Source organism: Bos mutus, chromosome 9 (assembly GCF_027580195.1).
Source record: "Bos mutus isolate GX-2022 chromosome 9, NWIPB_WYAK_1.1, whole genome shotgun sequence".
NCBI lineage: Eukaryota > Metazoa > Chordata > Mammalia > Artiodactyla > Bovidae > Bos > Bos mutus.
Window position 1 is genome coordinate 83,215,221 of NC_091625.1, and position 21,879 is coordinate 83,237,099.

Below are 21,879 nucleotides of genomic sequence, written 5' to 3' on the forward strand. Positions count from 1 at the left end.
CATCATCTCATAGATACAAAATTAAAGAAATAGAACAAATGTTTTTGTTGTAATGAGAATTCTTGTATTCACTCTTAATAACGTTTGTATATAGCATACAGCAACATTATTTATAATTATGTTATTGTACATTATATTACTACTATCATTTATCTTCATGTTTTTGAGATTTGAAAAAAATCTGTACTTTAGTTAATAACATTGTATACCATGTTAATTTCCTGTTTTGTTTACAACACAGTATTTCTTTGTATTCTCAGAATTGCATTAGAAGTTTCAAGTCTTATTAAAAAAATTTTTTTAATCACTATGATAATAAACTTTCTAGACTTTTAGCAGTAATCAGATCAGATCAGATCAGATCAGTCGCTCAGTCGTGTCCGACTCTGCGACCCCATGAATCGCAGCACGCCAGGCCTCCCTGTCCATCACCAACTCCCGGAGTTCACTCAGACTCATGTCCATTAAGTCGGTGATGCCATCCAGCCATCTCATCCTCTGTCGTCCCCTTCTCCTCTTGCCCCCAATCCCTCCCAGCATCAGAGTCTTTTCCAATGAGTCAACTCTTCGCATGAGGTGGCCAAAGTACTGGAGTATTAGCAATAATACTAGATGCCAAAATACATGGAACTATATTAAAATTTTGAGTGAATATAAATTAGTAATGTAGCATTCTATTCATATAAGTCAAACAAGTGGGATTAAAATGTCATAAATTTTTTAGCTAAAAAATTCATATGTTTTCAAATATATATATATTATATATTATTGTATATATTATATACAATAAATACAATAAATATATTTATATTTATACAATAAATATACACATATATAATATATATATGTGTATATTTATTATATATATAATCAAAAACTTCTCTGCTATTGATAATGACTTGAGAAAGAACTTCAAAAAAAGAAATGGAGATATTGGAAAACATAAAATGAAATGGGAGAACTGAATATGAAATAGAAAAAGTGAAAGAAACTAGATAAAATTAAGAGATCATCATATAGTCTAGTTAATTTTTAAACATGACTGCCTACTGGAAACACATTTGGAGCTTTGGAGAAAAAAAGCAATACCTGGTCAATTGTATTTTTCAAAAAATTCCAAGGTCATTCTTATATGCATCTGAACTTTGAAAAGTGATTACAGGTTTTCCTATTAAATGGTAGTTTTAGTGATATAAAATTCTGTTATTTCTTATTGACTAGTCATGATACAATTATTTTATTAAGCAAAAATCACAATGGTAGAAGATGTTGATGTTTATCAGTTGTCACAATCAATAGACAGACAAAAATAAAAAATCATTACAGTTGCAAACCATGATGGAAACCTGACTAATCTACAAATTAAAATAGTTAAATACAATTTGGGTGGTTAAGTAGAATGAAGTGGTAAAGTGAAAGCACATACATGCACATATTTTCATCTGCTCAGCTAGTCTATGTCTTTTGGTTTGTGCATTTAATCCATTTACATTTAAGGTAATTGTCAATATGTATAATCCTATTACCATTTTCTTAATTATTTTGAGTTTATTTTGTGTTGGTCTTTTCCTTCTATGTGTTTCCTGCTCAGAGGAGTTCCATTAGCATTTATTGTAAAGCTGTTTGGTGGTGCTGAATTCTCTTAACTTTTGCTTGTTTGGAAAGCTTTTGATTTCTCCATCAAATGTGAAGGAGGATCTTGCTGGGTAGAATACTTCTGGTTTTGGTTCTTTTCTTTCACCACTTTAAATATATCATGCCATTCTCTTCTGGTCTGTAGAGTTTCTGTTGAGAAGTCAGCTGATAACCTTATGGGAGTTCCTTTGTATGTTGTCATTTTTCCCTTGTTGCTTTTAATATTTTATATTTGTCTTTAATTTTTGTCAATTTAATTATTATGTGTCTCCATGTGTTCACCCTTGGGTTTATTCTGCCTGGGACTTTGTATGCTTCTTGGATTTGAATATTTCCTTTCACGTGTTAGGGAAGTTTTCAGCCATTATCTCTTCAAATATTTTTTCAAATCTTTTCTCTCTCTCGTCTCATTCTGTGACCCCTATAGTACAAGTGTTGGTGAATTTAATGTTGTCCCAGAGATCTCTTAGGCTGTCTTCATTTTTTTTTCATTATTTTTTTCTATATTCTGTTCTGTGGCAGTGATTCTATCATTTTGTCCAAAATAGCAGTTACCTGCAATTGATTCCTTCTAGTGTATCTCTATTTGTATTTTTAGTTCTTCAGGTCCTTTGGTAAACATTTCTTGCATCTTTTCCATTGTTTTCCTGAGATATTGGATCATCTTCACTATCATTATTCTGAATTTTTTTTTGGAAGGTTGCGTGTTTCCACTTCAGCAGAGACATTACTTTGCCAACAAAGGTTCGTGTAGTCAAGGCTATGGTTTTTCCTGTGGTCATGTATGGATGTGAGAGTTGGACTGTGAAGAAGGCTGAGCGCCGAAGAATTGATGCTTTTGAACTGTGGTGTTGGAGAAGACTCTTGAGAATCCCTTGGACTGCAAGGAGATCCAACCAATCCATTCTGAAGGAGATCAGCCCCGGGATTTCTTTGGAAGAAATGATGCTGAAGCTGAAACTCCAGTACTTTGGCCACCTCATGCAAAGAGTTGACTCATTGGAAAAGACTCTGATGCTGGGAGGTATTGGGGGCAGGAGGAGAAGGGGACGACAGAGGATGAGATGGCTAGATGGCATCACTGACTCGATGGACGTGAGTTTGAGTGAACTCCGGGTGTTGGTGATGGACAGGGAGGCCTGGCGTGCTGCGATTCATGGGATCGCAAAGAGTCGGACATGACTGAGCGACTGATCTGATCTGATCTGATCTTTTCCCTTCATCTGAGACATAACTTTCTGCTTCTTCATTCTGATTCAGTCAGTTCAGTTCAGTACAGTTGCTCAGTCGACCCCATGGACTGTAGCACACCAGGCCTCTCTGGCCATCACCAACTCCTGGAGTTTACCCAAACTCATGTCCTTTGAGTTGGTGATGCCATCCAACCATCTCATCCTCTGTCGTCCCCTTCTCCTCCTGCCTTCGATCTTTCCCAGCATCAGGGGCTTTTCCAATGAGCCAGCTCTTTGCATCAGGTGGCCAAGTTATTGGAGTTTCAGCTTCAACATCAGTCCTTTCAATGAATATTCAGGACTGATTTCTTTAGGATGGACTGGTAGGATCTCCTTGCAGTCCAAGGGACTCTCAAGAGTCTTCTCCAACACCACAGTTCAAAGCATCAATTTTCTGGCATTCAGCTTTCTTTATAGTCCAACTCTCACATCCATACATGACTACTGGAAAACCATAGCCTTGATGAGACAGAATTTTGTTGATAAAGTAATGTCTCTGCTTTGTAATATGCTGTATGGGTTGGTCATAACATTCTTTCCAAGGAGTAAGCATCTTTTAATTTCATGGCTGCAGTCACCATCTGCAGTGATTTTGGAACCCCCCAAAATAAAGTCTGTCACTGTTTCCCCTGTTTCCCCATCTAATTCCCATGAAGTGATGGGACCAGGTGCCATGATCTTAGTTTTCAGAATGCTGAGCTTTAAGTCAGCTTTTTCACTCTCCTCTTTCACTTTCATCAAGAGGCTCTTTAGTTTTTCTTCCCTTTCTGCCATAAGGATGGTGTCATCTGCATATCTAAGGTTATTAATATTTCTTCTGGCAATCTTGATTCCAGCTTGTGCTTCATCCAGGCCAGCATTTCTCATGATGTACTCTGCATATAAGTTAAATAAGCAGGGTGACAATATACAGTCTTGATGTACTCCTTTCCCGATTTGGAACCAGTCTGTTGTTCCATGTCCAGTTCTAACTGTTGCTTCCTGACCTGCACACAGGTTTCTCAAGAGGCAGGTCAGGTGGTCTGGTATTCCCATCACTTTCAGAATTTCCCATGGTTTATTGTGATCCACACAATCAAAGGCTTTGGCATAGTCAATAAAGCAGAAATAGATGTTTTTCTGGAACTCTCTTGCTTTTTTGAAAAGTCAGCACTTGTTGGCAATTTGCTCTCCTGTTCCTCTGCCTTTTCTAAAACCAGCTTGAACATCTGGCAGTTCTGATTCACATTTTGTTGAAGCCTGACTTGGAGAATTTTGAGCATTATTTTGCTATCATGTGAGATGAGTGCAATTGTACATAGTTTGAACCTTCTTTGGCATTGCCTTTCTTTGGGATTGGAATGAAAACTGACCTTTTCCAGTCCTGTGGCCACTGCTGAATTTTCCAAATTTGCTGGCATATTGAGTGCAGCACTTTCACAGCATCATCTTTCAGGATTTGAAATAGCTCAACTGGAATTCCATCACTTCCACTAGCTTTGTTCGTAGTGATGCTTCCTAAGGCCCACTTGACTTCACATTCCAGTATGCTCGAGGTGAGTGATCACACCATCGTGATTATCTTGGTCGTGAAGATCTTTTTTAGAGTTCTTTTGTGTATTCTTGCCACTTCTTCTTAATATCTTTTGCTTCTGTTAGGTCCATACCATCTGTCCTTTATCGAGCCCATCTTTGCCTGAAATGTTCCCTTGGTATCTCTAATTTTTGAAGAAATCTCTAGTCTTTCCCATTCTATTGTTTTCCTCTATTTCTTTGCATTGATTGCTGAGGAAGGCTTTCTTATCTCTCCTTGCTATTCTTTAGAACTCTGCATTCAAATGGGTATATCTTTCCTTTTCTCCTTTGCTTTTCACTTCTCTTTTTTTTCACAGCTATTTGTAAGGCCTCCTCAGACAGCCATTTTGCTTTTTTGCATTTCTTTTGCTTGGGGATGGTCTTGATCCCTGTCTCCTGTACAATGTCATGAACCTCCGTCCATAGTCCATCAGGTACTTTGTCCATCAGATCTAGTCCCTTAAATCTATTTCTCACTTCCACTGTATAATCGTTAAGGGATTTGATTTAGGTTATGTCTGAATGGTCTAGTGGTGTCCCCTACTTTCTTCAATTTCAGTCTGAATTTGGCAATAAGGAGTTCATGATCTGAGCCACAGTCAGCTCCTGGTCTTGTTTTTTCTGACTGATAGAGCTTCTGAATCTTTGGCAGCCAAGAGTATAATCAGTCCGATTTCGGTTTTGACCATCCGGTGATGTCATGTGTAGAGTTTTCTCTTGTGTTGTTGGAAGAGGGTGTTTGCTATGACTAGTGCGTTCTCTTAGCAAAACTCTCTTGGCCTTTGCCCTGCTTCATTCTGTACCCCAAGGCCAAATTTGTGTGTTACTCCAGGTGTTTCTTAACTTCCTACTTTTGCATTCCAGTCCCCTATAATGAAAAGGACATCTTTTTTGGGTGTTAGTTCTAGAAGGTCTTGTAGGTCTTCATAGAACCATTCAACTTCAGCTTCTTCAGTGTTACCAGTCGGGGCATAGACTTGGATTACTGTGATATTGAATGGTTTGCCTTGGATATGATCAGCGATCATTCTGTAATTTTTGAGATTGCATCCAAGTACTGTATTTCAGACTCTTTTCTTGACTATGATGGCTACTCCATTTCTTCTAAGGGATTCTTTCCCACAGTAGTAGATATAGTGGTTATCTGAGTTAAATTCACCCATTCCAGTCCATTTTAGTTCGCTGATTCCTAGAATGTCAATGTTCACTTTTGCCATTTCCTGTTTGACAACTTCCAATTTGCCTTGCTTCATGGACCTAACATTCCAGGTTCATATGCAACATTGCTCTTTACAGCACTGGACCTTGCTTCCATCACCAGTCTCATCCACAACTGGGTGTTGTTTTTACTTTGACTATGTCTCTTCATTCTTTCTGGAGTTATTTCTCCACTGATCTCCAGTAGCATATTGGGCACCTACCAACCTGGGAAGTTCATATTTCAGTGTCCTATCCTTTTGCCTTTTCATACTCTTCATGGGGTTCTCAAGGCATGAGTACTCAAGTGGTTTGCCATTCCCTTCTCAAGTGGACCACATTTTGTCAGAACTCTCCACCATGACCCCTCTGTCTTTGGTGGGGTAGCTCATAGTTTCATCGACCACAAGGTTAGGGTCCATGTGATTAGATTGGTTAGTTTTCTGTGATTGTGGTTTTCAGTTTGTCTGCCCTCTGATACAGAAGGATAAGAGGCGTATAGAAGCTTCCTGATGAGAGAGACTGATGGAGGGGGAAACTGGGTCTTGTTGTGATGGGCAGGGCCATATTCAGTAAATCTTTAATCCAATTTTCTGTGTTCCCTCCCTGCTATTTCAGTTCAGTTCAGTCTCTCAGTCATGTCCGACTCTTTGAATCGCAGCACGCCAGGCCTCCCTGTCCATTACCAACTCCGGGAGTTCACTCAAACTCACATCCATCGAGTCAGTGATGCCATCCAGCCATCTCATTCTCTGTCGCCCCCTTCTCCTCCTGCCCCCAATCCCTCCCAGCATCAGAGTGTTTTCCAATGAGTCAGCTCTTCACATGAGGTGGCCAAAGTACTGGAGTTTCAACTTCAGCATCATTCCTTCCAGAGAACACCCAGGGCTGATCTCCTTTAGAATGGACTGGTTGAATCTCCTTGTAGTCCAAGGGATGCTCAAGAGTCTTCTCCAACACCACAGTTCAAAGGCATCAATTCTTCGGTGCTCAGCTTTCTTCACAGTCCAACTCTCACATCCATACATGACCACTGGAAAAACCATAGCCTTGACTAGATGGACCTTTGTTGGCAAAGTAATGTCTCTGCCTTTCAGTATGCTATCTAGGTTGGTCATAACTTTCCTTCCAAGGAGTGAGCATCTTTTAATTTCATGGCTGCAGTCACCATCTGCAGTGATTTTGGAGCCCCCCAAAATAAAGTCTGACACTGTTTCCACTGTTTCCCCATCTATTTCCAATGAAGTGATAGGACCAGATGCCATGATCTTCATTTTTTGAATGTTGAGCTTTATGCCAACTTTTTCACTCTCCTCTTTCACATTCATCAAGAGGCTTTTTAGTTCCTCTTCACTTTCTGCCATAAGGGTGATGTCATCTGCACATGTGAGGTTATTGATATTTCTTCTGGCAATCTTGATTCCAGCTTGTGCTTCTTCCAGCCCAGTGTTTCTCATGATGTACTAGGCATATAAGTTAAATAAGTGGGGTGACAATATACTGCCTGGACATGCTCCTTTTCCTATTTGGAAGCAGTCTGTTGTTCCATGTCCAGTTCTAACTGTTGCTTCCTGACCTGCATATAGGTTTCTCAAGAGGCAGGTCAGGTGGTCTGGTATTCCCATCTCTTTCAGAATTTTCGACGGTTTATTATGAAATAAACTGCTATTTACTTGGGGCCAAACTATGGTGGAGGTAATAAAGATAATGGTTAGCTTTCTGGTTAGCTTTCTGTATTGTGGTTTTTGTTCCAGCTGCGGTGAGATTGTGGTTCTTGCTTCTTCTGTCTCCCCTCTGATGGAGGAGACTAAGAGGCTTGAGTAAGCTTCCTGATGGGAGGGACTGGTGGTGGGAAAAACCAGTTCTTACCCCGTGGGCAGGGCTGTGCTCAGTAAAACTTTAATCCAATTGTCTGCTGATGGGTGAGGTCTATGGGCTCTATGATAGGGTTCATGATAAACTCCAAGAAGACTTACACCAAGGGGCCCCTTCCAGGAAGGCTGGTGCCAGTGCCTCCATCCCCATGGCAAGCCAGTGTAGACCCACACCTCCACAAGAGACCTTCCAACATTAGCAGATAGGTCTGGTTCAGTCTCTTGTGGCATCACTGCTCCTTCTTCCTGGGTCTTGGTGCACACAGGTTTTGTTTGTGCCCTCCAAGAATGGAGTCTATTTCCCCCAGTTCTGTGAACGTCTTGTAATCAAATCCTGCTGACCTTCAAAGTCAGATTCCCTGGGTATTCCCAGTCCTTTTGTTGAATCTCCAGGCTGGGAAGGCTGACATGGGACTCAGAACCTTCACAATAGTGGGAGAACTTCTTTGGTAGTATTGGTCTCCAGTTTGTGGGTTGCCCACCTGGTGGGTATGGAATTTGATTTTATTGTGATTACACCCCTCCTACCATCTTGTTGCAGCTTCTGCCTTGTCTTTGGACATGAGGTATCTTTTTTTTTTTTTTGGTGAGTTCCAGTGTCCTGCTGTCAATGGCTATTCAACAGCTAGTTGCAATTTTGGTGCTCTTGCAGGAGATGAGCACATGTCTTTCTGCTCTGCCATTGTGAACCCAAAGCTGGACTCATGTTTTATATCCAAGAGATTGTCGTTTTCTTCTGAAAGCTGATGATTTTTAAGTTTCTCATACATTTTTGGAGTCATTCTTCAGAATTGCCTTTAGATCACCCCCTCAAAGTTTTTTTAGAATCACATCTGTTTTTCAATTCAAAACTTAATCATTTATTGAACAAATACTTAATGAGTTATAGATACCTTTTTTTCAGGTTCTGGAGATTCAGTTGTAAGCAGATACAGTTCTCTTTCTTCAAGGATCTTGATTACTATTATTAAGAATTTTCATGACAATTTTCCACTTCCAGAAATTTGCCTGTATGCAAAGATGATTATTTACTATGATTAATGACTTCAAAAACAATATATTGCTATTTATTAAGAACTTTCATAACTATTCAAAAATATTTTTAGCTTCATTTGAGCTGGATTAAGTCACTATTTTGAAAGTGACCACAGCAGTTGTGAATGAGACCAGATGAAGTGCAGATTTAAAAAAAATCAGTAATATTATTTCACATAGAATTGCCAAATAAGCACTATTTTATGATTTCTCATAGAACTGAAAGCTTTCATGGATAAGTTGAATTTGACATAAATTTTGAGGAAGGGCAATACATATAAAAGAAATGAAAAGTGAGTGAATTTTTTTTTTTTTTTTTTGTGGTGTGATAGGCATGAAGGCCTCCTAGGTGGCACTAGGGGTAACGAACCTGCCTGCCAATGCAGGTAGACATAAGAAATACAAGCTCAGTCCCTGGGTGGGCAAGATCCCCTGGAGGAGGGCATGGCAACCCACCCCAGTATTCTTGCCTGGAGAATCCCATGGACATAGGAGTCTGGCAGGCTACAGTCCATAGGGTTTCAAAGAGTCAGATATAGCTGAAGCAACTTAACATGTATGCATTCAAGAAGCATGAACTGAGGCATGGGAAAATGCGAGGCTTGTTTGGTTAGAAAAAGTGTGAGTAGGAAAATGGGATGAAATTTTATCAGTGGCTTTTAACTAAGGGTCAAACCAGAATTATCTACAGAACTTTAAAATGTATCTTATCTTTATTATTCTGATAACCCTTTGGGCATATTTGAGCCAGAGTCTCTTTCTCTGAGGACTTAGGGAAGGGAAAAATTGGGTATGAATAGTCTTCATGTTTGCTTCTGTGAATCTCTTCCCCAGTCAATGGCCTTTCAGTTCAGTTCAGTTCAGTCGCTCAGTCGTGTCTGACTCTTTGTGACCCCGTGAATTGCAGCACGCCAGGCCTCCCTGTCCATCACCAACTCCTGGAGTTCACTCAGACTCATGTCCATCGAGTCAGTGATGCCATCCAGCCATCTCATCCTCTGTCATCCCCTTCTCCTCCTGCCCCCAATCCCTCCCAGCATCAGAGTCTTTTCCAATGAGTCAACTCTTCGCACGAGGTGGCCAAAGTACTGGAGTTTCAGCTTTAGCATCATTCCTTCCAAAGAAATCCCAGGGCTGATCTCCTTCAGAATGGACTGGTTGGATCTCCTTGCAATCCAAGGGACTCTCAAGAGTCTTCTCCAACACCTTAGACATTATTATTAAGGATTTTGAATATTGTTCTGTTGGCAACAGGGCCATACTATAATTTTTTGAATCATGTGATTGAAATGATAAGTGCTATGCTTTAGGTAGATCAATATTTTGATGATCTGCTGGATGGACAGCACCATGTAGTTTTTGTTACAGTGAGATGGGAGTACAATATATTGCTGTTAAAACAGGAATAATAATTTAATTTATCGTGTTGGTGAAACTGTAGCAAGAGAAAGCCTTTTCCAATAAAAGTTTTTACTGGGTCTGAAAATTTAGATGCTTTTCTCGCTTAATTGTTCAGAGTTGACTGTGAGACTGTACAAGTAGGTTACTGCCATTATTAGAAGTGTTATAAAAGATGGCTATTTTAAGCAAATAGAACAATCACCTGTAATGTTATGCCCTCAACAGATCAAAGGCCCAAAGGAAAGGAATTCAAATTTATTTCCTTTATTACTTAAGCATTTTATGAGAAGAGTCTCAGTTCAAAACGTAAGGAAAAATGAAGAAAAGTAACACTTAGCTCAGTTCATATAGTCAGTTTTTATAAACCTGTGAATTTGGAATAAAGGTAGTGTCATGAGACAATGCTCCTAATCTGATCACTAAGCTCAGGCAAGAAACAGATTCTTGGTGCCTCAATTTTTTCATCTGTTAAGACTAGCATAATATGCCTATTTTATGTATCTCATGAGATGGTTCCGATATAATCATAATATTAGATAAGGTTTATTTTCCATTCATGTATCTTCTTTTTACATTTATAAAATGTCTAAGTTTTATTTGATATTGATTAACAAATGCAATACAGTAATGAAAATGGTTTCTTTACATTGGGAACAAATTTCAATACTTCATCTGTAATAAAGTTTGTAGTATAAGTGTGTTTCTAAATGATTTAATACTAATTAGGCTGGTTACTTTCATTTGAGAAACAGTAGCAAAATATTCTGTCTACATTATATGAAGAATAAATTAGAAATGTCAGTAAACTGCCTGCCTTTAATCTTAAGAAAAGTCATTAAAGTGACATGATATTTTTAGTATTCAGGGAGAATGCATCTGTTTATTTATTCAACAAATATTTTAACACCTATCATGAACCAGATGTCTGTATTGTTTTAGACACTGGGAATACAGAGGGGAATAAAACAGACAGTAATTGTGGCCCTCATTGTTCTTCCAAAATAATTGTTTGCCTATTCTCATCAACTGTGTTTTAGTACTTTAAAAACAAGTGTTTGGACAATGGTGGCAGAACAGCATGTGGCCAAATGTATTTTTCCCAGTCCATGCACATTGGTCCATTGATGAGTTCTTATTGCTTATGGAAGCTGACGCATTTGGTTCTATCTTTGCACAAATGGTTATAGCTTAAGTTATCAGGTTAATGAAACAATTGAATATATATAATAAATTCAACCTATTTTAGTTCTTTTAAATATTTTGATTACTTTTTTAATCAACTGTGTTTTATAAAGTGTTTTGAATTTCTGAAAGGAAGAGGTTTTATTTTACAATTTTAGTGTTTTGGAACAGAGCATGAGGTAAATGGAGATATGGCAATTTCCCCATTGATTTAAGCAACATAGATAGATAAATAGTATAAATTAGCTGAAAATTCTAACTGGGGCTTAAATTATCTTGCTGAACCCATGAATTAAATATAAGAATATAAGAAATACCTTACTAGATTAAATAAGTTGTCCACAGAGCATGGTATTTTATAAAAAATCATGATAATCGCTCCCATAACACAGATCTACCTTGAACATCTGTTTTACTCCCTTAGTAATATATTACATATCAATAATCCACAAATAAATTTTCTACAAAGAACTTCTTTGATCCTATTTCTGTTTTCAGTCAGTACTATCTCTTCAGTAATGAATTTATTACCTCTTGTGTATATTTCAGTTTTGTATTCTAATAACTCTACAAACTTTACTTTCCAAAATACCCATTAGCATACACAGTCAAGCTTGGAATGTGTGCTGGCTTATCTCTTCCTTTCTTTTGCTTTCTTTCTTTAAGCCTTGTTCTTGCTCACCTCTTATCTTTCTCATTTGAAGACTATGAGTTTTTAACTGATTTTGTGTGGAAAGTGAATTGTCTAGACCAGTTCCTTTATGATGTCCTTTATGATGGAGGGCATCACTTTCCTAAGGAAAGTGATCACAGTTTTGTTTTTGATAATATCTGTTTTATTACCATATAAGGATAATGATCATTTTATTGCCTGAATTGTTATAGCAGCACATTTAAATCATTATCTTAAGATAAAATGTTGGCTATTTTTCTGCTTAATGTCCACTATATATATATATATTATTTTTTTTTTTAAAGAGTTGAGATAAATTTTATTTTATTTTTCTTTTGATTTATTATTATTATTATTATTATTTTTTTTTTACTTTACAATATTGTATTGGTTTTGCCACACATCAACATGAATCCACCATGGGTATACACGTGTTCCCCATCCTGAACCCCCCATTAAACAGATTTTTCAAACCAAGTTGCTCCTAACACTTTTTGCCCTGCTATAATACAAATTACATGCTGAATATAAGATAAAACTTACCAGCACTGAATAAATACTCATATTGACTGTATTTCTGGACTCATAAACTCTTAATATTCTCTAATAGATTAGCTATTGACCTATATTTTTTAGTTTGTGTGTAATTCATTCTTTTAGTCATTCTCTTCAGTTCTAGTAATAGAACCTTCTCGTACATGTCTCCACATGTGTTACATCATGTCGTCCTTGGTAAAGTCTTAATTTCCAGAGATTAAGCGTATTTGGATATGGAGCATATTTAGATCATCTTATCTTCTACTTTCTTGTACCTTCTTTTTGACTTATTTTTGTCTTTGTACCTTCTAAAATTTGGCCTTAAATAATTAACAGTACATTTAATTGATAATTTCAAATTAACACACTTGAAGTTAAAAATTTCCTTAACATCTATCATACATGGTTCATGCCTATGTATAAACATTCTAGGTTAGGATTCATAAGTTGTTCTCTTTAAAATGTCTTGTTTCAGCCAAACTGAATGTGTGGTTTTTACTTGGACTGTATTGAGAACAAATAAGTCTGAATATTTAATTATTCCTTCAGCAGCAGAATCTTTTATAACCTATATCAATGTGATATATTAAAAATATTACCTTTGAGGATCACATATTTAAGTTAAATATGGACTTCAGAGACACTGCTTTCTCTAATTCTGCAAATTATAGTTAATGGTTTATATGCACTGAAATCACTGTATCTATGAAATATCCCAGGAAAATCATGTTTAGGCTTTATGTTCCTAGAATAGCCTTATCCTAAAATGGAGATTAAATGGCGAATAGAGGAAATAGAATATTCTGAGATATCATGAACACCTGTGGCTTGCTCTTAATGTTGACTTCTTCCTAAGGGTCCCAGTAGAGAACCATTTTACTCTATACATGAGACAGAAACTTACTTCTTATTTTCCTTGAGGAAACATATATTTACTTCCAGAGCTGAGATCTTTTAGAGCTAAACCATATGTGTACGTGGTTCCATTCATTATTTGTGGGGAAAAAAAATTCTATACTCTTTAAGTTACCTAAGAAAAATCTAGAAAAATCTGAGACTTGAAAAACAAACAAACAAACAGATCCAGAACAAAAGAGAGCTTCTGTTCTGACTGGAAGCATTTCCTGTCCTGGCTGTTTCATGGAACATGCTAAAAAGAGTTTTTAAAACTGCCTCATGTGGTTTGTCACCTCCAGCCTGACATGAGCAAGGCGATTATAAAGGGACCCACATATGCTGGTCTCTCTTCTCTGCACATGACACAGATAGAAAGCTCTGAGCAAGAGAGGGAAGGCACACTGTCACTTGTCTTCCTCCTCTGAAGAAGCCGGGACACATTCTGCTCAGCCAGCATGTTCCCAGAGGAATGCGGTCTAACTTCCACTTTTCACACGGTAAGAAGCAACACTGTAGACCTGCTGGGAGGGTGACGGCAGCCTGAGAGGAATTTGGAGAAGTGTTTTCACTCCAGTGTTTCCATGTGACCTGACTCGCATTCTCAATTTAGTTACATCTTGACCTGGAAAATGCAGCCAAGCTTTGCCTCTCTTCATTTGACTTACCTTGATTCATGATGTGGGTACCTTTCCCTCCCCTTCTCCCATCCCCCCTGCAGCCTCTTCCCCCTTTCCCTTGCAACCTACGAACAGAGCCTCTCTAGATGTCTTCACGTGCATTTACTCTATTTTCCTCAGTAGGGGTTTTACTTCCAAGGAGATAAACTGTGTTTGGGTCCCTGAAATGCATAAAAGGAAGAGCCACTGTAAAGTAGTCTAAGCGGTTCCCCACTCCTTTTGCCAAATCTGACTGTTCATATACCTGGCAGCTTCTTTAAGAACCCTCTGGTAGTAAAGGAATTAATATTCTCCACTTATTCCTGGATTTTATCCCCCACTCCTCCATTAAATGACTGGTTTTTATGCGTGAAATAAGAGACAAGCCTTGGGTGACCTGTTTTTTTTTTTTTTCCTCCCCTCCCTCTGTTTTCCTTGCGGTAAAATAGTGCTGAAGAAAGAGGGCACTAGTGTACAGCCCAGATCGCATCCTTGCACCGTCTGGATTAGAGCTGAGGCGTCTGCGAACCGCGCGTGGCCGCGGTGCTCTGGCCCGGGGACCACAGCGCTGTCTACCCGGACTCAGGTACGTCTCAAGTCCAAATTCTTCAAGCAGACCCAGGTGAGCAGACACCTCGCGGCGGGCAAACCCACCCACTATGGCAGAAAAAAAGTCCCAATCTATGGGATTTTTCTTCTCGTCCCAGAGGCATCCTCGATTATTTATTTCTTCTAGTCCTGCCTCCCCGGGAAGCCTCGGAACCCATGGATGCCTGGGCTGTCTTTCTTCTTTTGCCTGCCTCACCTTCTGTGTGTATGCTTTCTCCCTGCCTGTTCCCTTAGCTCCTTTCTCGTCCGACTCTCACCTTGAAAAAGGGAGCCGGAGAGGGACGAGAGATAAAGAGAGCCAACTTCAGCCCCGCAGGCGGCTGAGATTTGGCGCCTCTGTCCCCGAAGCGGTAGGGTTTGAATATACCTTCAGGAGCACTAGCTGCGAGGCGAAGAGAATGAGGATGGAGGGGTGTAGGGGAAGCGAGGAGGGGTGTGTGTGTGTGTGTGTGTGTGTGTGTGTGTGTGTGTGTGTGTGTGTGTGTGTGTGTGTGAACGCAGGGAGCGGGGTCGAAAGAGAGAAGTCGAGGGTTGGCAGAGGTGGGGGTGGGGGTTAAAGAATTGCAACTCGCTGGTCAGCAACCGGCTCTGCGGGAGATTGTCTCGGCAGCTTGACCAAGCACTGTCCAGGGTTCTGAAGGCTGCAGGGCTCAGCTGCCGCCGCGGGAACAACCCGGAAGCTCCCCTCTGTTCCCTTTCTAGCAACTATGCAAAGCCAAAGGTCCTGATGTAGGGAAGTGCAGGGACCCCTCCATTCCCTCCCTCCCTCCCTCATAGGTCGCAGGAAACTAGTTACCCGACCGGTACCCTTCTCCTCCTCCCCCAAAGTCTACAGTAAGATGACTTCTGGGGGATGGGGGCGATGTACCAAAATCCGACATGTGGAGACTTTACCAGGCGTTGCCTTAGTAACTAATATGGATTTCCTCAAGCTGGCAAATTTATATTTACTATTTGGGTAGTATGTTAGGGTCTCTTCAGCCCCTCAAAGTTAAAGTAGAAGGTGCACTCCTGGTTCGAGTTTATTTGAAAGTAGCGCTTCCACCTTCATAATGAAAGAGTTTCCAAATTTCTTCTGGGGAAAAAAGTTGATCTTTTCAAACCTGGAAAGTTCTCTAAGGTCGGAAGCCCTAGCTCCTCCTTCTCCCGCTTCCCTCCTCCCCCTGGAGTCTGTAAGCCTGGGGTATTTGGGGACCTGGAAGAGACCTGAAGGTGCAGGAGAGGGCGGGTCGGCGGGGCTCTGCGCCTCCCAAGACGCGGGACGAAGGAGAACACTGGGGGCAGAACGACCACCTTCCTCCTTGACCAGAGCTGTCTCTCAAGCTGTCCCCATAATATCTCAAGCCGATATTATGATGTCCTTCCAGCCCCTATCATGGAATGGGCCGGGCAATTAATAAACCATCACTGACCATAGAGCTTTGACACAGGTCCTGTGATAAGGGAGCTTTGATTTTCTTCCTCTTTTGTCTGCAGCGTCCAGCTCACTACAGCCACCACGACTTCCATTGCACCCTTGGTCAGTTTACCTTGATGCACCAGTGAAGAAAGGGGACTCGGATTCCTCTAGAGACGCCGCCAAGGCGTACAGGTGGTCGTGGAGGACCAGGAGGAGGAGGCGGAGGGGAAGGAGGAGGGGGTCCAGACGCCGAAGTCTTCGGACGATTGGTATTGGCAGGCTGGACCGAGCGGCGAGAGGCAGGCGTCGGGTCCACCCTGTGAGCGCGCAGAACCGGCTGGCTGGACCAGCGTGGGCACGCGGTTGGCGGGCTGGACGGCGTCTTCAGCACAATGGTCCGGTTCCTCTTGGTTTTCTTCCCAACTATCTTTTTGGAGATGACCCTACTCCCCAGAGGTCCCGGCAGGAAAGTGCTGCTGGCGGGAGCCTCATCTCAGCGCTCCGTGGCCAGAATGGACGGAGATGTCATCATCGGGGCCCTCTTCTCAGTCCACCACCAGCCTCCTGCCGAGAAGGTGCCCGAGAGGAAGTGTGGGGAGATTAGGGAGCAGTACGGCATCCAAAGGGTGGAGGCCATGTTCCACACTTTGGATAAGATCAACGCGGACCCGGTCCTCCTGCCCAACATCACTCTGGGCAGTGAGATCCGGGATTCCTGCTGGCACTCCTCCGTGGCTCTGGAGCAGAGCATTGAGTTCATCAGGGACTCTCTGATTTCCATTCGAGATGACAGGGACGGGCTCAACCGCTGCCTGCCGGACGGTCAGACCCTCCCCCCAGGCAGGACTAAGAAGCCCATTGCGGGCGTGATCGGCCCCGGCTCCAGCTCCGTCGCCATTCAAGTACAGAACCTGCTGCAGCTCTTTGACATCCCCCAGATCGCGTACTCTGCCACCAGCATCGATCTGAGTGACAAAACTCTATACAAATACTTCCTGAGGGTGGTCCCTTCTGACACTTTGCAGGCAAGGGCGATGCTTGACATAGTCAAGCGGTACAATTGGACCTATGTCTCCGCAGTCCACACGGAAGGTAGGCATTGCATTTGGGGAAGAAAAGTACCAGGAAAACCAGGGAATTGCACAGATGTGAGCTTGGGTTCATAGTGTTATTCCTGTTTATTTCTAGCGCCGTAGGACAGACTCTACCCTTTTCAATACATGTCCAGCCAAGCATCGCCTAGTTCTCATTCTCCTATAATAATAGTGCAGGAAAACTGTCCCTTGGTGTTTCTGGGGTAGTAGGAAGCAAAAAGACACCAAACTCTCCATGAATAGTGCCAAATTGCAGTTTCTGGATTTACATATTTGCTTTTCCTTGTATTCAGAGTTTATTTGCCCCTTTATACTACCCTTAAATGACTGGCTGTGGTTTTCCATGCTTAATAGATTAATCCAATGTAAGAGATTAGAAAAACAGAAAAAAAAAACTGCTGTTGCCTTAAATTGGACTTGAAAGCTTTATCTTGTCTTAAGCAGCTAAGGTGCTTCTTGGTCCTGGTGTGCCCCTCCTTCTCACACATTTAAAACTTACCTGTGAATGTTAGATTAATGAAGTCATCTTCCTCAATATACTGGATACATATTTTAAATTCTAGGGTGCCTTATAGGTACAAAGGAAAAATGAATAATTTAAAGAGTATATTATTTTTTCCTACTTAATAGGAAATTTTTTCCTACTTAAAATGGTCCATATGTCTTCACTCCCCCCAAGGATTATCTTGTTTTATGAGCAATAGCACTAATGACCTCTTGGATTTGAATTTTGGTTTCTATTTTTTTTTTCCTAACACAATGACTTTGCTTGTTAGAATTTAGACAAATTATAAATTACTAACAAAATGATACTAGATATCAGGTTTAAAATAGCTTTTAAAAGTGAAATAGATTTTACCTGAGACTAAAAGCTTTGATGTATACAATCTTACAGACATGAATTCTTAAATAATTTCTTATATATAACTTTTCTTTACTCTTCTCATCTTACCCTATACTGATTGTTGGATAAAATGAGACTGTTGAGTCATTTACTTTTAACTCCCCCAGGTTTATAGAGAAATTGAGACCCAGGTTACAAATCAATGTCCAGGACAACTCACGTGTATATGCTGGCATATGGAAGAGAATCTTGAGGTTATTGCTGCATTCATATTTCTTAATATCAGATTATTGATATAAAGGCCATATGTATGACTTCATGTTCTTTTAACAAGGTACATAATATTCAGTCACTGGTGTGAAGTCTGATATAGAAATTTAGAAGCATTCTTACTGGAGTGGTGATATGGTTATATCAATGAAAACTGATACTTTAAAGGGAACAGAGTTTTTAGGAAAAACAAAAATTATGTAGAACTATACATTATAATTTAAGACTTTAATTTTGGGGAAAAAGTGTTCCTGTTGCAATATTATGACTTCTCATAACTGACTCCTGTTTCTGAATCTGGATTTTTCTTCATGAACTTGTGTATTTCTTTTTCAGCAAAATCTTATATTACTTTTAAGACACAGATTTAAATTCAGATGTGAACTCATTACATTTTTTGCTTAGTGTTAGTTTACTGCATTTTGTTGTTTAATATTGTTTCCTCCAGTGCTTAGATGGAACATCTTTAAAGCGCGAGTTCAAAATGTGTTAATTATCAGCATTAGAGAGATCTAACAGGGAATGGCAAAATGTAGATTGAATGTGATTTATTTAATTATTTAACAGCTCTTCCTCAAATGAGCTAGATAATTGATTATAGATGTTAGAAGTGTAAACTCCTTCTTCAAGAAGATGTAATACTTTATCATTTTTACAAGGTAGTTTTATTTTCTGTATTTTATTATGTTGTTTTATTTGGGGGGGTAGACAGGAGTGGAGAAAAGACCCCCCCCCTTCCACTCTTCAATATGTTTTCCAGTTGCATCATTTTGCTAAAGTAATTGTTTATAGTGGGTTGTTTTCTGACTACTAGAGTTATCTTTTTGGAAAATTAATTGGACTTGTGTTTGCCAATTTTGTTGAGGAAAGGCCGATATTAAAATTCCACCCTTGTGTTAGTTTGGATCACTTTGTTTCCTCTCTGCCCTCTGATTTGTGTTGTGTGGTAGGGCTAATGTCCCCATAGCATTAGAATAATTGATTCCAGACTGGACTGTGTTCAAAGAACAGCATCAGAGCTAACTTTGGTGTCCATTTTATTACCAAGAAATAATGGTATTCACCTGGGCTTTAATATATGATATTTTATTTCTTCTCAAAGAGAATTTATTAGATATAATATCTGTGGAAGCTAAATTGCTTTTATTTTCTTCTGTGAAGAAATATAACAGCGTCCTTTGTATAAGCTTCAACTGAAAATGTATTTTTTTCTGAGGCTCTGCCCTCCTGCTTCTCAGGGACCCATAGTGTACTGGCCTGCAGGCACTTTCTTGCATCATTTAGTAATTTTCCTGTCTTCAGACTGATGGGGTCACCTCCTGGTGACAGTTCCCTGTCAAAAAGCAGCTAAGACCACATATCTGTGCTGTCTTTGCCATCTGGGCACATTTCAGGAGGAAAGCTAGTTTGTCTGGATATTAGCAATTTGGAGTTTAGAAATTCTGGCACCTCCAGTGACCTTCACCTCTCCTTTCTAAATGAGCCATTCTCTAGTCAATTTATCATCACAGTTTGTTTTATTAGAAGTTAGCCTAGTATAGTTAACATCAAAAGTATTAGATGACTAGTTAGTGTACTTTCATTTGTATGGTTACTATTGATTGATTTTAAAACCATAGATGAAGCATCCTATTCTTTCAAAAGTTTTATATCCCTCCTTTATTTTACTTTATATAAAAGTTAAGCTTGGAGATGTTTTCTGCTTTTGTTTTTGTTTTATTTAGGTAGAATTCAGCCATTACATTCTTTTACATACTTTCAGTCTTCCTCCATGTCATTTGTGCCACACTTGTCCTCTATTCATGACAACTGTCAGTTTAGCTGATGTAAAAAGAGGATCAGTTCACATGAAGTTACCTGCAAAGGGCTCTCCAGAAATCTTTTCAGGATTAGTTCCTGAGAGGCATATTGAAATAGGATCAAAGGAGGGCACTGAAGCAATAGAGCCTTGTCCACAAAGAAAAATGGAGTGTACTTTGGAGCAAGCTGCTCACCTGGAATGTATGTCTTTAAATATGCTAATCATAGAGTACAAAAATAGCCTACTTCTGTGAAGAATATCTCGGCCAAGGACATTGTATCTTGCCCTTCTGATAAAATGCAGATTCCCCACCCAAAACCAAATTTATCACTTCAGAAAATTTTAGAAAACAATACTTAAAAATAATCCTAGTGGATTAAATTCAAAGCTTGTATGAGTCCAATGAACAATATTCTTTGAGTCCAATAAACAGTATTCTAATAAAGAATATTAGCTTCAGAAAGTTATTTTTTTGAATTGAATACATTTCATTTCTCCTACTATTCTGTCTCATAGTGTCAGGGGAGTACTGGCATGGTAAGCGATTTAGTGATGCTGCTGTGCCCTTTCGCTTACAGTTATGTTTTTACTGTGGTGCACTTTTTTGGACATTTGCTTACACTTAATATAAGATGTGCCTTTTTTGGCTACTTTTCAAAATCTGAACTTTTTAGAAGCTTTCCTCTATTTGATATAAAACACTCTAAAATTCTAATGGCATCAGAGAAAAAAATCCTCATAAATCATAAGAACATCAGTTAACTGTTGCTTTAGCTAATGCAACGACCTACAAGAATTTTATTTTTACTAAGTATCGTATTTCCTATCTATACACCAGCAACTTTCTTTATACCTTTCTTATCTTGATTCCAACCTATTTCACTATTAGGTCACCTTAATAAATGTTCTATTTTATCACAAAATAAGGAATACAATGTCTTAAAAAGTTATTTAGGCTGACCAACTAAAGAGTCTTAAAACACCATTATTACATCTTTGCCAAAAAGTGGTTCCCATATGCCCTAAGTTTCCTAGTTGTGATTGGGATTTCTAATGAGAGTTGAAGAATATTTGACTTAAATTCATAGGCAGAGTTTCACCCATTAGTCAGTTTTTCTATTTAGTGACTTTATTCCCTGAAATTTCTGTCAACTACTGGGAATTATCCAAACAATTCAAATTTCTCTTCCATGACATATTTGGTGTTAATGAACTCTCTCTCTTTTATGCCATAGCTCACCAGTTCCTTTACCTATACATTTAAATTTTAGTTCCATTACTAACAGAGATAACTCAAATAGTTCTTAGATAAGTTATAATCCAAAAGTCATTTAAAAAATATGTGCTGCTTCTAGGCCACATCTCCTTTCTTTTATGTTTGAACAATTTTTAATAATATTATTATTATTCTAAGAGTAAGACTTTATTTTTGTTTCCTTTAAATGTAAAATTTTTAGCTTAAATCTTCCTTACCAATAAGTTCTGGAATTTTTTAAAAATTTAATTCATCTTAGCACCCCAGCTTTGTGTCCTCATGATTTGACTATATATGTTGAAACTGAGTAAGAGAGAGTTAAATGTAAATCCCTGTAGCCCTTCACCAGCAAACTACTGCTCTTGGTGGTCACTCCATCTGTTATGAATTCCCTTGACAGTAAGTTTTTTCATTACATGCCATACCACTTTATAAGATAAATAAATGGCTTAAAAGTAGGAAAATCATCACAGCACATTTACAATTTGAATAAAAAATTTACTATACCAAAAACTGTTTATAAGAAATTTGAATACTTGGTTTCAGTTACTGAGTTCTTTACACTCTAGAAAGGGATTATGGTTTGAGCACATGTAAAATGAGTATAAGCAAAGTATTACTATAGACATTTAGAAATATGAATTTATATGTGTTTAGGGAACACTGAGAGAAAATACTGGTAAGTGGAACTAGCTAAAAAAAAAGCTGGAGAAAAGAAAATTTTGATTAGTTTT

General features: G+C 39.1%; 1 protein-coding gene across 2 annotated transcripts in view; it reads left to right on the forward strand.

Annotated features, from left to right (window-relative positions):
• The first annotated feature begins 16,273 nt into the window (after positions 1–16,273).
• The window catches only part of GRM1 (glutamate metabotropic receptor 1), a 416,270-nt gene continuing 410,664 nt past the window's right edge, over positions 16,274–21,879 (forward strand). For both annotated transcript variants that reach the window (XM_070377149.1, XM_070377150.1), the window contains exon 1: positions 16,274–16,973. In XM_070377149.1, coding sequence (XP_070233250.1) covers positions 16,274–16,973 — 700 coding nt within the window. The remainder of the gene's footprint in view (positions 16,974–21,879) is intronic.